General features: G+C 47.4%; 2 protein-coding genes across 24 annotated transcripts in view; both read left to right on the top strand.

The window, feature by feature from the left end:
- The first annotated feature begins 43 nt into the window (after positions 1 to 43).
- Positions 44 to 9,989, top strand: adck1 (aarF domain containing kinase 1). 6 transcript variants are annotated; one of them, XM_049741057.1, is made up of 11 exons: positions 2,097 to 2,236; positions 2,742 to 2,881; positions 3,249 to 3,332; positions 4,985 to 5,161; positions 5,943 to 6,101; positions 6,197 to 6,355; positions 6,483 to 6,599; positions 6,729 to 6,878; positions 7,503 to 7,700; positions 8,552 to 8,745; positions 8,902 to 9,989. In XM_049741057.1, exons 2-11 carry the CDS (start codon positions 2,750 to 2,752, stop codon positions 9,059 to 9,061), a joined length of 1,530 nt encoding a protein of 509 aa, XP_049597014.1. In that variant the 5' UTR covers positions 2,097 to 2,236; positions 2,742 to 2,749; the 3' UTR covers positions 9,062 to 9,989. The 6 variants fall into 6 exon arrangements, 5 of the variants coding, with proteins under 5 accessions (XP_049597014.1, XP_049597013.1, XP_049597015.1 ...); XM_049741056.1 differs by having other exon boundaries at positions 4,985 to 5,188; XM_049741058.1 differs by lacking the exon at positions 7,503 to 7,700 and having other exon boundaries at positions 4,985 to 5,188.
- Positions 9,990 to 14,881: 4,892 nt separating this feature from the next.
- Positions 14,882 to 16,194, top strand: part of nrxn3a (neurexin 3a) — a 42,843-nt gene continuing 41,530 nt past the window's right edge. For 6 of the 18 annotated variants that reach the window (XM_049740425.2, XM_049740423.2, XM_049740426.2 and 3 more), the window contains exon 1: positions 15,547 to 16,151. The gene's annotated coding sequence lies outside the window, so the exon portion shown is untranslated. Of the gene's footprint in view, positions 15,265 to 15,544; positions 16,152 to 16,194 lie in introns of those variants that run through there. The other 12 variants (XR_011088110.1, XR_011088109.1, XR_011088108.1 and 9 more) reach the window with 4 other exon arrangements.

Here is a 16,194-nt window from a genome sequence, read left to right as displayed (position 1 = left end):
CAATTCACACTGCAACCACATGGCGGCGCAATAGGATAAACAAAAGCTACTGGAAGAAGAAAAAGTAAAGAAGAGCTACAATACCAAGTCGAGCACGCCGCCTGTGTTGAAGAATCACTCAGTGCGCCCAGGCCAATCAGTTTCCTCATTAAACTGTTGTTGCTGGGTTCTGCCTGTTGTCAGTCTTCCCATATCTTTACCAGAAATATGCTTCGGCTTTTCTCCAAGCAAATCCCAGGGAGGACTACTGGCTGATTTACTGACTGCCGCTTACACAGGCTTCCTCCTTCTTCTTTGTGGCGCTAATTAGCAGTCCGTTAGCCTGCTCCTGTCCACTGGTTCGAGGCAACGGTAACGTTGTCGTCTCATTACCAGATTGTCCATTTTTCTCCACATACACTTCGAGGCGGTGAATTTTCGTCTCCAATACCGCTCACTTCTGAACAAGTTCGTGATGGTCATCAGCAGAAAAAGGAGGCATCCCGCTGTTCATCTTGCTCGTCCGATTCTCGGCTCTCAAGGAAGGCAGGAAGCAACAAGCCAGGCAGGAAGCAACAAGCCAGCGGCTGCAACGCTTCAACAACGATGAACACCACTGCGAAAGATTCTAACAGCAGCCAGGTCACCGCTGTGGTCTCCAAGTGGGTTGTGGACTTCCTTTTTAACACTCTTTGTCGACGTTTTAAAGAGAGAAGTCATGATGCCTTCAATGACACTCTTTGCCGACGTTTTAAAGCAGGGGTGGGCAATTCCGGTCCTCGAGGGCCGGCCGGTGCTGTCCTGCATGTTTTATAGGTAGGTCTCCCTGCTGCAACACACATGATTCAAATCATCAGGATTGTTATCCAGCTTCTCCAGACCTTGCTAATTATTGGACCATTTGAATCAGGTGGGTTGCAACAGGGTGACATAGAAAACATGCAGGACGACCGGAATTGCCCACCCCTGTTTTAAAGAGAGAAGTCATGATGCCTTCAATGACGCCATCTCCACGTGTGAATGCGAGTTGTTTTCATTTGACTTTACTAATCAAGCCCTGGGCTTCGTCTCCCTCCTTGCACTGTTATTGCTGTCATAGCATCCGCTAAGTAATCAACTCAACGAAACTAATGCAACTGTGCAAAAAGTGTTCCCCCCCCCCCCCCAATCATCCACAGCGCATGTCTGAACACATAGTGGTTGCTTTCACCTGAATAAATGATGATTATCCATCCATCCATTATGATATGCTGGAGCGTATGATCATTTTCCTCAACTCCAAATGGTGCTTTTCTGTTTTGTAGATCTCGACACTTCTGTCGGCAGTCCGCGGCGCAGGACTCATCGGGTTAGTTGGAGGGAGGGAGGGAGGGGTGATACGTGGTGCTCTTTTTTCCAAATGTACTGATTTCTATACGTATCTTGTAGAAATGGACGCGCGAGCTGGATCTTAGGCTCTTGCAGGGTGTCCGCCGTCATGGCAAAGGCAAGTGGAGTAGCATCCTGCAGGATTATGACTTTGAGGGCCGCACCGGGGTGATGCTCAAAGACCGCTGGAGGATTATGGAAGTGAACTAAGAAGATCAAAGGTCCAAGCCTACCTCTCTATGGGTGCTTTCTATTGTACATTGTTTGTGTTTTTTGTTATATTTTGTTGTATTTTGTTAGGGCTCTTGAAAGATGTTTGTGCAGTTTCTGGCACATCTTGGTATGCATGCATGGTGGTAGTAGAATGACGTGACTGCAGACTGTCATGTCTCGATGTTCCCCCACCAAGAGCAAGTCCGCTCCTTGCTTGTTTTTTTTTTTTTTTTTTTGCAGAATAACAAATGTTCAAATAAAAACCGGTGTTTGGCTCCATCTATTTTGTACTGCTTCTTCTGGGTTGGGTAACGGTGGCGGGAGCTTCAGCAGGGATGTCTAGACTCAATTTCATACATTTATATTCCTTTATTTAATTTCTTGTCTCTCACAGTTTTATTATATTGTTATTATTATTATTATTAATAGTAGTAGCAGGAGTTACAATGAGTCAGTAAAACACAATGCAATTCACACTGCAACCACATAGCGGCGCAATAGGATAAACAAAAGCTACTGGAAGAAGAAGACAAAGTAAAGAAGAACTACAATAACCACAAGTCTATCCGCGCGCATGTCGGAAGCTGTCGAGGAGGTCCAAAAAAAAAAAAAAAAAAAATAGCGACCCGGCAACCCGGCAAGTGGAAGATCGTCAACTCGTGGAGACTTTGCGAAGGTAGTCATTTGTTATAATGACTCTTTTGTTCGATTTACTACAGCTCTGGGGGAATGTCGGATTTTCTAATCAAACCAAATTCAACCAGTCGTTGCATAAGCCGTTTCGAGTGTTCTGAAGTGATGTCATAACTTGCGAAAGACGTGCTCCGAGTAGATGTCAACGATGGAACAAGGCCTAAAAAGGCACGGGGGAAGGAAGACGCAAAGTGCTCAATGGAGCCCTCATTTAATTGAGGTGGACGTGCTGACTGACCAGCGCAAGCGTGCCGTCAGCCCGCACGCCCGCACGCCCGCACGCCCGCCCCAATGTTGTATGTCTTGTATTTCACATTGAGGTCATTGCAAGACAAGGACATTCATCCAAAAGCAGGGTTCACACAAGAAGCAGTGTCAATCGAGAAGCAGTCTCATCCAATGTATTGTCGTGACACTAGCCATCTTCATGTGTCGGCCGTAATGGTGACGTCAAGTATCTTTCTTCTCTCTTCTTCTCATTCTCCCAGTGGCACCGATGGCTCTGCGGCTGCTCAAAGTCCCCACCATCGCCACAGTATTGGTCGCATCTTCGGGAATGTACTTCTACAATAGGCCACTGGATTTCAATGACTTGAGTTTGATCCGCTTTGGACGAGCTGCTGCCACTGTGAGATATTGGATTGATGGATTGATTGATTGATGGATTGATTGATGGATTGATGGATTGAGTGATGGATTGATTGATGGATTGATTGATTGATTGATGGATGGATTGATTGATGGATTGATTGATGGATTGATTGATTGATTGATTGATTCCATTTTTGCCTTGGACTCGTTATCCAACCTGCTTGGAAGAGAGAGTGAGGAAGCGGCTTTGCTTTGGGGTACAACCGCTGGAAAACGGGCTTAACGTGATCCAGTGAAAGGCGGTTCTACTCTTTCGTTTCAGGAAACCAATAGCGAGAACATGCTGCCACTCGGGATGACGAATGATTGATTCACTGATGAAAATGCGCTTTGTTTTTCTCCAGACTGCTGTCATCAGCTACGACTATCTGACTGCTTTCAAACATGTGCAGTACGGCACCGAGGAGTATTGGGCCCTTAAGTCCAAGGTAAGATCAACTGCAACCATATTGCATAGGACAAGGAATCAAGTGTGAACATGACAGAAGTCAAGATGAAATGTGCTGCTGAATGATTTGATTTTTGCTAGATAGAGAGAAGTCAACTCATTGACGAGCTGCCTTTACATGGAGCCAGCCGCATGAATGTGTAATAAGCACATACCACATATCCGCATGCTCTGTGAAGACTTTTTCTTCAAAGCATATGTTGATTTCAGCAGCAGCAGCAGCAGCAGCAGCAGCAGCAGCAGCAGCAGGGTGAGAGGGTGAGTCGACAAATAGATGTCTAATGAGCCCTTTGCTTCCTCAGCCGCATGACAAAACAGCAAGCGTGAGCGCAGCGCAGGCAGTTAGGAGAAGCGGCCATTTTGAAAAGTCTCTTCATTAGTGAGATAAAAGGGCAAACAAAATGCTGATTCACCGTGCATCTGCAGACTATCATGCGCATTTGCTTTCCGAAAGATTGAATTCAGATGAACGTCTTCATCGGGGATGTGCACATATGTGGCTTACTATTGCACCCAATGTAAGGGCACGGTGGGAAAAGGTTTCAAAGTCTGTGAGGATGGCCATTAGTACGACTTCTCGTTCGACATACTCTTCACAGTGTAGTTGTGCTATTTCAAATCAAAGATATTGTTGCTTTGCAATGCACATGTATGGATTAGGGTTCATTTTGGTAAGGATGGGTGTTTGGACCTAGCCTCACACTATTAACTTTGATTCATGAGATTACTGGACCGAACTAGACGTGAAATGAGCAAAAGCATATCCATCCATACAGTACAGTAGTAATATGTATTGTTTCTGATTGCAACCAGCAGATGGCAGCATTGACTGATCCCTGAGAGGCTCAGCGTTAGGGCCGACTCCACTTCACGAAAATGTACATTGATGCTTGAAGAATGCAGACAATCATGTGCTGCGCTTTAGCAGCCAAACGAGTGTAAGGCAGAGGAATCCTCCAGGGCATAGATGGATAAAGCATGCAAGCACAAGGAGCTATTTCATCCACATACCTGTACATAGGATTACAGTAGAATGTCACAAATAAAGCAGTCGTCTTCTTTTTTTTTGGGGGGGGGGGAAACACAAATACATTTCATTTCAGGGAAGCCCACTTTTATCTAGAATCAATTTCACCGTAGCATTGCTGCTCAAGCGTATTGCTTTGGTGCCCGTAAACATGCACACACCCCCTTTTTTGAGCTCGGCACCTCAACATGCGCCAGTGAGCCGAATAACGAGCTAATCACGGGCATCCTAATAATAAATGGGCCGTGTTCACGGTCTGCTAATTTCAGTCGTTAAATGACGCTGTTGCAAAAGAAATCATTGACTGCAGCTGTGCTCTCAATATAGGACCATCTGCCCGAGCAGCACTCAAGGTCGCCCGCCTGAACCACCTTTGACGATAGCAAAAGTGACCGCCTCTTGTTTGTCTCTTGTATTTGCTGCACGCATGACACAAATTAGGCACCAAGTGAATTTCTATAGGTTGGTCGCTCTGTACCATGATGTACATACTTAGAGGTTCATCCGGCCAGCCAGCCAGCCGGCCTGCCGGCCAGCCAGCCAACCAGCCATCCATTCGCTAAGATCCAGCTTGAATACAAATCTATTGTATTTTGTTTTCCTAGGTACATCGCCGTTCGGCGGAGCGTCTTCGAGATCTGTGCTGCGCAAATCGTGGTACTTTTATCAAGGTTGGACAGCACCTGGGCGCTCTGGATTATCTTCTTCCCGAAGAGTATACGTCCACCCTGAAGATCCTCCACAGTCGAGCTCCTCAGAGCAGCATGGAGGAGATCGAGCAGGTCATCCGAGAGGACCTCGGCAAAGAGGTTTCCCAATTCAGCATCCGTTTCCCTTTGATTGCACCTTGTGCTTTCCCAGGTACACGCTTGGAACAAGAGTCGTGTGGCAAAAAGCTAGGCCCGCTCGACTCTAATTCTAGCGTTGGCCGACATTCTATTGCCGGCCGGCCCAAACATATGACCCCGTTGCAGAAGCACTAACGCTGGCCTCCCTTGGCCCCATAGGGATGACATCACTCAAGTGCTTCCCGGAGGCAAGGCGAAGCAATCGTTCATTTTGACGACGCAGTCTGCTCCCACTTTTGTATCAAACTGATTGCAACAATCAAGCTCTTTGTGGCACACGTTTGGCTTTGACCCTTTTTTTTCCATTTCACGGACGTGACGTTTTTCTTTTCATCCACCGTTTTCTCGCCATGCCGGTCGGCGGACACACGTGGCATCTGTGCTTTTGCTACGGATTTACTAAGGTGCGATGAAAGCAAGAGAAAAACGAGCAAAATCAACTAAGAATGGATGCTTTGCCTTCAGGGTAGTTGGAAGAGGGAAACTTTGTCAAGGCGAAGGTTTCATTTCGTTTCACCCGGCCGGGGTTGTAACCGAAGCGGTTTGGAAAACGAACCGAGTCGGGTGAACGAAAGAACCACAAGACGCTTTTTATGTACATACGTAGCCTTCAACAATGTATGGATGATTGCGAATGTCGAGGGCGTGCTAATGAGTGTCGTTCCACCTAGCTGACTTTGACGCCCTCGTTTGCTCTTCTCTTCTGCTCCGGCAGCTGTCAGACTTGTTTGTTTCCTTTGATGAGAGGCCTCAGGGAGCCGCCTCTTTAGCCCAAGTCCATAAAGCAGTGCTGCACGATGGCAGGACGGTGGCTGTTAAGGTCCAACACCCCAAAGTCCAAAGACAAAGCTCCAAAGACATATTTGTGATGGAGGCGAGTTGCAGCCAATGTTGTGTGTTGTTGTGTAAAATGCCCCGCTTGCGCGATTGATCGATGGCTCTTGACTGGAGTTGCGCTCGGTTTCCAAGGTGTTGCTGAGAGGCGTCCGTTGGCTTTTCCCCGACTTTGCCTTTATGTGGCTGGTGGAAGAGGCCAAGAAAAACATGCCACTGGAGCTGGACTTTCTTAACGAAGGGCGCAATTCAGAAATGGTGGCAAACAAGCTGGCCCACTTAACCTTTCTCAAGGTAGCCGCCGCCGCCGCCGCCGCCGCCGCGTTCACTTTAGGACGGGAGCGTCTATTTGACCTTTGTGAAGAGGCGCTGAGAGATAGCAAAGGTTTGTTTGATTTCAGGACCGTTTGACTCTTTTCAGGTTCCCATCATCCACTGGGACTTGTCCACTAAGAGGGTTCTGACCATGGAGTTTGCCGAGGGCGGGCAGGTCAACGATAGGGAGTACATGAAAGCGCACGGCATCAATGTCAATCAGGTAAGACGGGCACCCTAGCTAGGGAGGGCTGGGAGTGGCACCCCCACGCTCAGATTGGGGAAAAAGTCCATCCATTTCAGTCCCAAAAGCATTGACGTCATCATCGTCATCGTTGTTGTCGTTGTTCAGATTTCCGAAAATCTGGGCAAGATGTACAGCGAAATGATCTTCATCCATGGCTTTGTTCACTGTGACCCCCACCCTGGCAACGTGTTGGTGCAAAAGTGTCCAAAAAGCAACAAGACGGAGATCATCCTACTCGATCATGGCCTTTATCAGGTTGGAAATCTTCAAGCGGCACAAAGAAAGGTTCATGTGCTGACTGAGACCTTGAGCATAGAGATTGATCAGCATACCGACATTTCGAATGCACATCCAAATATGATTCACATGACACACACGCACGCACATGCACACGCGCACACATTGATTAGGGCCCCAGCAGACTAAAAGCTTTTTGATAAACAACTCTTTTGATGTGAGTGCAGGCTGTTCAAATTGGACATAAGCTGTGTGTATCCAAAGACACACGGCGCACAAATGCTTTTGAAATTGGCAGCAGCATTCATTAAGAAGAATCGGCTAAAAAGAGGCAGACAATCACAGGTTGCTCCTATAGCCGTCCCGTCCCGTCCCGTCCCGTCCCGTCTCGTCCCGTCCCGTCCCGTCCCGTCCCGTCCCGTCCCGTCCCGTCCCGTCCCGTCCCGTCCCGTCCCGTCCTTCTGCCAGCCAGCCAGCCAGAAAGTTGCCCATCAGAGGATTTCTACCTTTACAAATACAAAAGAGGAAATGTTGTCGAAACAAACAAATCATTGTCGGCATCATAAAAGCTTACTTTGCTATGGGCTGCCTACTCAATGAAAATACGGCTCTGAGAATTCTCCTGGCACCGCTCTTTGGCAGGTCCTCCAACCAAAGTTCCGGATCAACTACTGTCGCCTTTGGCAGGCTCTCATTCATCGGGACATGGCCGGGGTGGAGCGGTACAGTCGCAAACTGGGAGCCGGAGACCTCTACCCGCTCTTTGCTTGCGTACTCACCGCTCGTTCCTGGGGGGCCGTCAATTCGGGTATCGCTTGTGTGCCCGTCACGCTCTCAGAGGTACCATTTCAAAGATACTCTTGCCTTATTGATACCGCAATCCATATGGATTCAACATTCCACACAATTATCAGAAGACAGGGACAAAATAAGGAAGTAGTAAGACACGTCGGTGGCACATCTGCTTTTGATTGCTTTTTTTCCTCTTACTAAAAATGTTCTTTGAGGAGATAGCTGTCCCTCAACAAAAGGGCCTAGAAGCGTTGAGTGATCAAAGCAAATGACTTCCTCCGACATTTTTCTCTCCCACGCCCGCCCGCCCGCGTGCGTAGGATGTCTGGGAAAAAGGTCCAATTGCTGCCACCCATTGTGGCTGCAATGCGGCCTATTATTGCCAAGCAATTCCTTCTTGCAGCTTTCACATGCAAATGAGAACAAGGTGACAGACAGCTGTGAGTGAGGCTTGCTTGCTTGCTTGCTTGCTTGCTTGCTTGCTTGCTTGCTTGCTTGCTTGCTTGCTTGCTGCTTGCTTGCTTGCTTGCTTGCTTGCTTGCTTGCTTGCTTGCTTGCTTGCTGCTTGCTTGCTTGCTTGCTTGCTTGCTTGCTTGCTCGCTCGCTCGCTCGCTCGCTCGCTCGCTTGCTTGCTTGCTCGCTTGCTTGCTGTATTCTAATTGCAAGTAATTGCTAGCAGCGCTGCTGCTATTGCAACCACGGTTTATCCCAGACGGACGGACGGCCTCAGCCAGGTGGCATTTGTTCAGTGCAGTCTCTGATAGTTCAGATAGTACGAACACGAGAGAGACATTACGACTAGGACGCGGGGCGCCGCAAAAATCACTATTTGTCACCCCTGCATTGGTTTTCCAATAGCATTTCTGAAAAGATTCCACGATTGCCGATTTTGTTGTCAGGATGTGGAAATCCGGACCAACGCGGCTCTTTACCTACCCCAAATCAACGATCTGCTGAATCGGGTTCCTCGGCAGATGTTGCTCTTATTGAAGACCAATGACCTTCTGAGAGGAATCGAAAGCACTCTGCAGACCAGAGCGTCGTCGTCCTCCTTCATCAACATGTCACGCTGCTGTATACGTGCTTTGGCTAGGTAGGAGCAAAAAAGGCCATTTCTTTGATTGCTTTTTGGGATTTGAGTTTGGCCCGTTTGTTGTTCCAATTTCAAATCCATCCCTCATACAGTCAAGCGTTTGGATATTTGTTTGCTTTGACATGTTTCTAAGTTCTTTTCTGCTTTGACGGACAGACACAAAAGGAGCCAGAGTCGGTCGGGCAGAAGACGTCTGCAAATCACGCTGACCGAGTCCTTCCACCTCTGGAGACTTAGTATGTACGAGTTGTTTTTATGGTTGAAGGGCTCTGTGTTGGGACTGGGCCTTTCGACTCTGCTGGCATTTCTACACTGAGGCGTGCGAGCGTGAAGCTGACCGAGCGAGCGAGCGACGAGCGAGCGACCGACCGAGCGAGCGACCGACCGAGCGACCGCTGTCTCCTCACCAGTCCTGCCCATACAATTCCGAGACTTGTATCTTCCTGCACTTATCAGAAGACGTTTTGTCATGTCTTGTCCTCTTGCTGAATTGCTGTATGATCATACTAGTACTAATGCTAGACTTTATTCATCTAGCCAGCAAGCAAAAGTGTGTCATATTTTTAGAGCATATATCATTGTGCATAATGGGATTAAATGTTTCTACATCCATACTAGAATATTGTAATCCCCCCACCCCACCCCCCTTGTCCTCAAGAATGCTCTCGTTGGAGTTTTTCGTCTCTGTACTGTACGCCGGTCGACTGCCGAAATGTTACGCAGTTAGCGGCTAATTTTCTATAGCTGGCGCCTATTTCCCATGAACTTTTTAACTTAAATGGTTTACATATTTTCTTGGTAAGTGCTTACGTATGTGGGTCAAAGCAGTCATTGGACCATAATTGCCAAACATACCTCAGAATGCGAACGAGACTTGTTAGTATGTAGTATCTATCTATATGCTGTCAAGTCGCACTTGTCATATCTACAAATCAGTCACTCCTTGCACGCTGTTCCTTTTAAGTTTAGAATCAGAAGCCGTTTCTACAAGTGGAGCTACGTACCTGCTGTGCGCTCGCTCTTTGTCAACTGCTCGTGGCTGTGATTGCATGCCGGACCTCAGAAGTTAAATGAGAATGTCACCACTAAACTGTGTCTATAAGCGCTTTTGTTTATTTTGTAAACAAAGGTGATACTAGAAATACAACATACTGATTTGAAATAAGAGATGAACTGTGCTTCAGAACAGCTGTTCTGGTCAATATTTGACACCTTTATTATCTTAATAAATCCTCTCAAACCAAGTGGTAACATTTTATTGCACGCATGGCAGAAGAGAGGTTGAATGGAGCAGCAAGTTTTACAATTCTTTAGTTTCATAGAAATAATTGCTACAATCAATAATAATAATCGCATCTATTTTTAAATTGTCCATCTAAACCTTTGAACAACCATACCTGGAAAAAACGATGATGTCTCTTAACTCATTTCTGTCCAGGCTCAGAATCAATCATGTCAGATTTCCATGCTATCATCCTTGAAGCAGCCAATCTCACACACACACACACACACATGCACACACACACGCACACGCACGCACACACTGACTTGTTGGCCTGCTGCTGCTGCTGCTGCTGCTGCTGCTGCTGCTAGTCTTTCTCTGCTCAAATATCCAAAATGAGCAAGGTATTTTTTTTTTTTTTGTGCCCCACGGTGGACTTCCAATCAGTCTAACAGGATATTTTCTGAGCTCATCATGCAGGTGAGTTGAAATTAGAATGGATTTGTCACACACTTCTTCCTCCAAGCTGTTTTGGAGCAGGATTGGAAAAAGCACACATTGGTCGTGGTGGTGGTAACAAAACGCACGCTTGACATAGTACGACGCTTTATAGTGCTGCAAATAGTTAGCAGACCCCCTTGAACGTTTGAATGCGGGTTCGGGCCTTCCCGTGCGTGCGTTGCGTGCGTGCGTTGCGTGCGTGCGCGCAGTTTGCCTCTCCTTGCATGCAGGTCACGGTGTTGACCTGAAGACATGCCTGCCTTCCGTCCTTCCTTCCTTCCTTCCTTCCTTCCTTCCTTCCTTCCTTCCTTCCTTCCTTCCTTCCTTCCTTCCTTCCTTCCTTCCTTCCTTCCTTCCTTCCTTCCTTCCTTCCTTCCTTCCTTCCTTTCCTTCCTTCCTTCCTTCCTTCCTTCCTTCCTTCCTTCCTTCCTTCCTTCCTTCCGCCCATCTCACTTGATGTGAATTCTTATTTGTTGTCGGCGTGGCTGTCAAAAGTGACTGTAATTGTAAAGTGGCAGATTGTGGCCTGCAAAACAGGCCTGAACTGCTGCGCTGCCAAAGCGGCTGGACGTCTGTTCCAGTGTGTTCAAGGTAATAAATGAGGTAGGTGTCAATGCTATTCACATCCCTGACCACGGCGCCTTCCACGCCTTTCAAAGCTAATTACGGAGCGGAGTCCAAGTGTTTTTCCTTTCTCTGTCTGAGACTCCCAAGAGAACATTCACGTATTGTTCATATTTTGCGTGAGGCCGATGTTTTGCAGATGGAGTTTGTTTTGGATTGAACATTAGCGGCACGACAAGAACGTATTGGGAAAAGCTGGTTGAATTGATTGAAAACTCGGCTCTTTTTAAAAATCTAGTTGCAAAGGTGTAGGCTGCCGCCACTGAGTCACTTCATTTGAAACGTATCTTCATGTGCTGGTGTGTGTGTGTAAGATAAACAATCTTTTCACATTTGGAAAATGGGTGTGCCCATCTTGGGCCTGACTGCGCTTTAGGGTTTTAGTGGCACCGCAGCCGCAAATGTCAACCAGGATGGCAGCATTATTGTTCATCTCGCAGCCACAGCTGCTGTCACGGAAAGTTAGCAAAAGTGGCGGCAAGATGGAGAGGAGAAGAGAAGAGAAGAGAAGAGAAGAGAAGAGAAGAGAAGAGAAGAGAAGAGAAGAGAAGAGAAGAGAAGAGAAGAGAAGAGAAGAGTGATGCAAGCAAGCAAGCAAGCAAGCAAGCCAGCCAGCCAGCCGCAAATGTGCAGCCAGGTAGGCAGCCACGCAGGCAGGCAGGCAGCCACGAAGGCAGGAAGGCAGGTCTCGGCCAGTCGTGCCCATCTGTTCCCTGGTGCTATCGTAGCGTTTTGATGTGAAAATTGTTTGGACATCATAGCGTGAGACTCGAGATGAAAGCGCACGTCACGCCATAAGTGTGAGAGTCATCAACACTGACGTAACCACGTACAAATCAAACGAGAGAGAGAGAGAGAAAAATTCACTTTGATTGCTTCACTGACTTCACCCCGCTTTCACTCCTGCTTCCTCCTCCCATTTCCAGAAGGAAGGAAGGAAGGAAGGAAGGAAGGAAGGAAGGAAGGAAGGAAGGAAAGCTCATCTGTGTTTAGTTCACACTTGTAAGTATTTATTAGACACCAGCTGGTGACACTGTTGTGCTCCGAGACACGGTTAGTTCACATAGTCAATCAACTGTGTGTGTGTGCGTGTGCATGCGAGTGTGCCATGTCTGTGGTGTGGGACACATATGGCACTCTTTCAGTGTTGTGGTGTTGCCATAACAAGAATGAAAAGGCCATATCTCACTGAGAGGGGAAGGTTTAACGAATGCTTTTTGTCAGGGTTGCTTAAATGTTGCAAATTTTATTTTCAAACGTATATTAAAACGTATTTTCTATTCTATGTATTCTTTATTTTGTTCAAAATTCCTTTGCGGCAAGAAAAACGGTTTGAGGTCAAACGTTGGCCTTTGCGGCCTCGAACGAACCCCGACGGCAAAATACATTGGCAACCCGAGCCCGGGTCTTTGACGCAAAGTGAAGCCCTCACGTGCTGAAGCAGTTTGTCTTTTTTGAGAACATTTTTATTGAGGAAACATTAACACCTGCTAACTGACTGAAATTGAATGTACGGTTGAAAAAAAATATTTGTATTGAGGAAACATTAACACCTTGCTAAGTAAGTGACCAAGCCCAATGCAAATTGCAGTGACATTTGGAAGGGTTGGCCATGAAAGCTGAGAGCAAGAGCCACAACAAGCTCATTAGATAAGAGTCACTGGAAGTCGCCAATGGATGACAAAGCAAAAAGGAAGGAACAAATCTTGCATGATACCAAACATACAATGATTGGGAAAAAAAACATGCTTAGTGTTGTTGGGTTTTTTCATCTGCTTTGATCACTGCTAAAGAAGAAGCTGATAGCTAGGTTTGACCTGTTCTGAGTCAAAGCTGTTTGTTCACTTTCAACATCTTAAGATATGTTAAGAGGAGCCGCTTGCAGCAGAGGGACAAAGGGAGCAATGCAAATACTCTTCTAGTCCTTATGAGCAAACGAGCGAGTGAGCCCAGGGTTCAAAAATAAGAAGTAGAAAAAAAAATAGCACCGGGGTAGGTGATTTGGGTGGGAGTGGAAGCTCGTGCGCTTTTGACCACTCGCTCACTGGGAGACTCTCGTACAAATGTAGAAAACATGACGAGATAGCCACATTCGGAGTAGAAAGCAACACCCGTCCGTTTAGGACAATTGCCTGGCTGAGTGCATCTACCACGCCCATGCAGCCACCACTGGGACCAAGGTGAGTCGCTGAGCTCTCACCAGTGGTCCATGGGGGATCAAGGATCGTTTTGACCAAGATGCACTCCTTTATAGTCGAGGCACTAATCGTTTGCATTTTCAATTTAATACTGTCATGAAGTGAACGGAGCCGGGCGGCCAAATGCAGCTTTGTTGAAGAACTCAAAAGATAGACCAGAGGCTCGGCTAGGGACAAGACTAGAACGGACCAGACTGAGACTAAAAACAAGAAGACAAGAGACGAGAACAATCCGACGGAGTGACACGCGGGCAGGCAGACTGTCAAGGATCGGATGGAGCAGGGCGACCAAATGCAGCTTGGACCAGCTTGGTTCTTTCAGCAAAACAAACTAATAGACTCGGCAAACTGACATGACTTAACCAAATAACAAAAACCCCACTAACCGACGGACGCGAAACAAAGGATGTGAAGACATTAAGACAGCAGGAATCAAAAGACATCAAGACAACAACAATAACACAATGACCGGAAGGGGCGCGGGAGGCAGACAGGACTTATATACACGACAGGTAACGAGAGGCAGGTGAGAAGAATCCAACTAATCATGGGCACACGGGAGGGGAGGGGAGGGGAGGGGAGGGGAGGGGAGGGGAGGGGAGCGGAGGGGAGGGGAGGGGAGGGGAGGGGCGAGCACACAGACAGAAACCAAGACAACAGAGACACATGGTGGAACGGCTGGGGACGAGACGTGACGTGACACAGACAGGACTTAAATACATGACAGGTAACGAGAGGCAGGTGACGGGCGGCGGTTCCATAAATTGTGAGCAGACGCAGGAGGGGAGGGGAGGGGCGAGCATGCATACAGACAGACAGACACACGAACCGATACGATGACATTAACAGAAGGAAACAAACGGTGGCACATCTTGACAAATACAGTGGCCAGCACACTGCACGGTAAACGAAGTCAAATGCCCCCCGATTTGACGTTCAAATGACATTTTTAGGATTTGCCAGAAGCAAACGCTTTGCCAATACTTCATTGGTTTGCAATTGAAAGTCGTAAAAACACTTTAAATGTCGCAAAGGCAATTTAATACAGGTGTGCACAAAAAAAGCGTCCCTACTGTAATAAAAATGGCGGATATCTGCTCACCACATTGAGTTGTGAAATTAATAAAAACAAAAAGATTTTTCTCCCCGCCAAAAAAACCTCACCCTATTTCATATTGTGAGATTGTTTTGCAGAGGCGATGAATTGGGGAGCATCAAATTGGCGAATTATGCCAACATTTTGTACTATTTGCCCACGTAATAATAAGCTCGAAAATATTCGAAAGATTCTCGGGAGGGTGTTGCGCGAGTCGTCGACACATCTACAATATCGTGGTTATTCGCGCTCATGTTTCGCTTGTTGAATGCATTGAATTTCTATTGGAGGAAGCAAATGGCGCATTGGGATATTTTTTTTTCTTCTTTTCTTTTTTCAAGGCGCACTTGTATGTGGAATGAAAGCTTGCATGTGGAATGAGCACAGCCTGAATCCGGCCGGCTAAGGCACACACACACACACACACGCGCGCGCGTCGAGAGGAGAGCATACTACGGCTCTTGTGTGCGTCGGCCTCTGAACATCCGTGCGCCTTTAAAATGACGCGCGCCGCTATTGGGTGAAAGGGCGGGCCCGGGCGGTGCGCGTGGGCGTGTGCGTGTGCGTGTGTACGCGCGGGCTGCATCCGCTCCGAGTGGTACCGAAGAGACGAGCCCTTGTGTGGACACCGTGTACCGTGGTCGACGCATGCACCTGTGAGAAGGACGTTGGAGTCAGTCCCTAATCGTCTGCATGGTGGTCGCCAGCCACCCTGCCAATCTGCACGAGCGCCAGCCAGCCAGCCAGCCAGCCGGCCAGCCAGCGAACTGCTCTTTCTTATCTGCAAGCAGGATTTCCAAATATTTCCAAGTCCAGCTCCCCGGGGGACCTCAGTGGATTTTACCATTCTGATGCTCTTGTTGGTCTGATTGTTGGAGGTCAGAAACGTCACCTTTTCACCTGTCTTATCTCATTTAAAGCTCGCAAATGGAGCACCGTTCGGACGGAACGTGTTGGTTATTCTAATTTTTATTTTTTTAAAAGAGGAAATAAAATGCCTTGCTCTCAGGCATCGCACCACTGTACACGCTGCAAACATGCACCCCATTCGTTCACTGGCGCTTTATGGGGATAGAAAATAGGAAAATGTTGGCCTCTCTACGTTGCCACGGAGAGAGGGAGGGTGGGAGGGAGGGAGGGAAAGATGCAATGTGGCAAGAGCTCGGGGATAGATAGGATTACACGCGCCTCCTCTTCTCTTCTCTTCACTTCTCTCCTCTTCGAGGCGAGGCCTTCGAATTGTAGATCATCATTTCTCAACGCGTTTTGCTCACCAAATGTCTCACAGCTTTGCGTCAACGTGACAGTCATCCACCCGGAGACGTGGGCTTTTAATTTGTTACTTTTTACTTATTTTTTTCTCTTCATCCGTGTGTTTGCCTTTTTTTTCTTTTTTTTTTAGATTAATTATAAATGACTCCAACGCCGGTGTCCGATGTCCTCGCATTGTTCTCGTCGCCCGCCAGCCAGGTTCTCCTCGGGATGTAAAACCAAATCGAACACGCCATGCAGGCACAACCCTTTGCGCATATCAAGCACGCCTTCCTCTGCGTGCGCGCACAAACGCACGGCATGTACCGTCTCATTTGAAATATATCCATCATCCAAAGCTGCCTCGGAGACTATATTTTCTTGGGCACCATGCAAAATCCGTCTCGTTCCTCCATTTTGCGCCGTTTTCCCGTAGCACCAAATCTCATGCTTGCGCACTTTTCAGAATGAGTGCAACAAATTGGAATCGTTCCGACCATCCGTGTTACACAAGGTAGGGTTGCTTTTCATTGTCTTTAAAAAAAAAATGCATGTCG

Source organism: Syngnathus scovelli, chromosome 14 (assembly GCF_024217435.2).
Source record: "Syngnathus scovelli strain Florida chromosome 14, RoL_Ssco_1.2, whole genome shotgun sequence".
Lineage (NCBI taxonomy): Eukaryota > Metazoa > Chordata > Actinopteri > Syngnathiformes > Syngnathidae > Syngnathus > Syngnathus scovelli.
This window is presented reverse-complemented; position numbering and strand designations above follow the sequence as displayed.

Bases quoted from the DNA above. Each gene is read 5' to 3' on its own strand.
- adck1 (XM_049741056.1), top strand. From the start codon at position 2,750: ATGGCTCTGCGGCTGCTCAAAGTCCCCACCATCGCCACAGTATTGGTC. The intron at 2,882-3,248 runs GTGAGATATTGG...GTTTTTCTCCAG, and splicing joins TTGGACGAGCTGCTGCCACT to ACTGCTGTCATCAGCTACGA. The intron at 8,746-8,901 runs GTAGGAGCAAAA...TTTGACGGACAG, and splicing joins TGTATACGTGCTTTGGCTAG to ACACAAAAGGAGCCAGAGTC.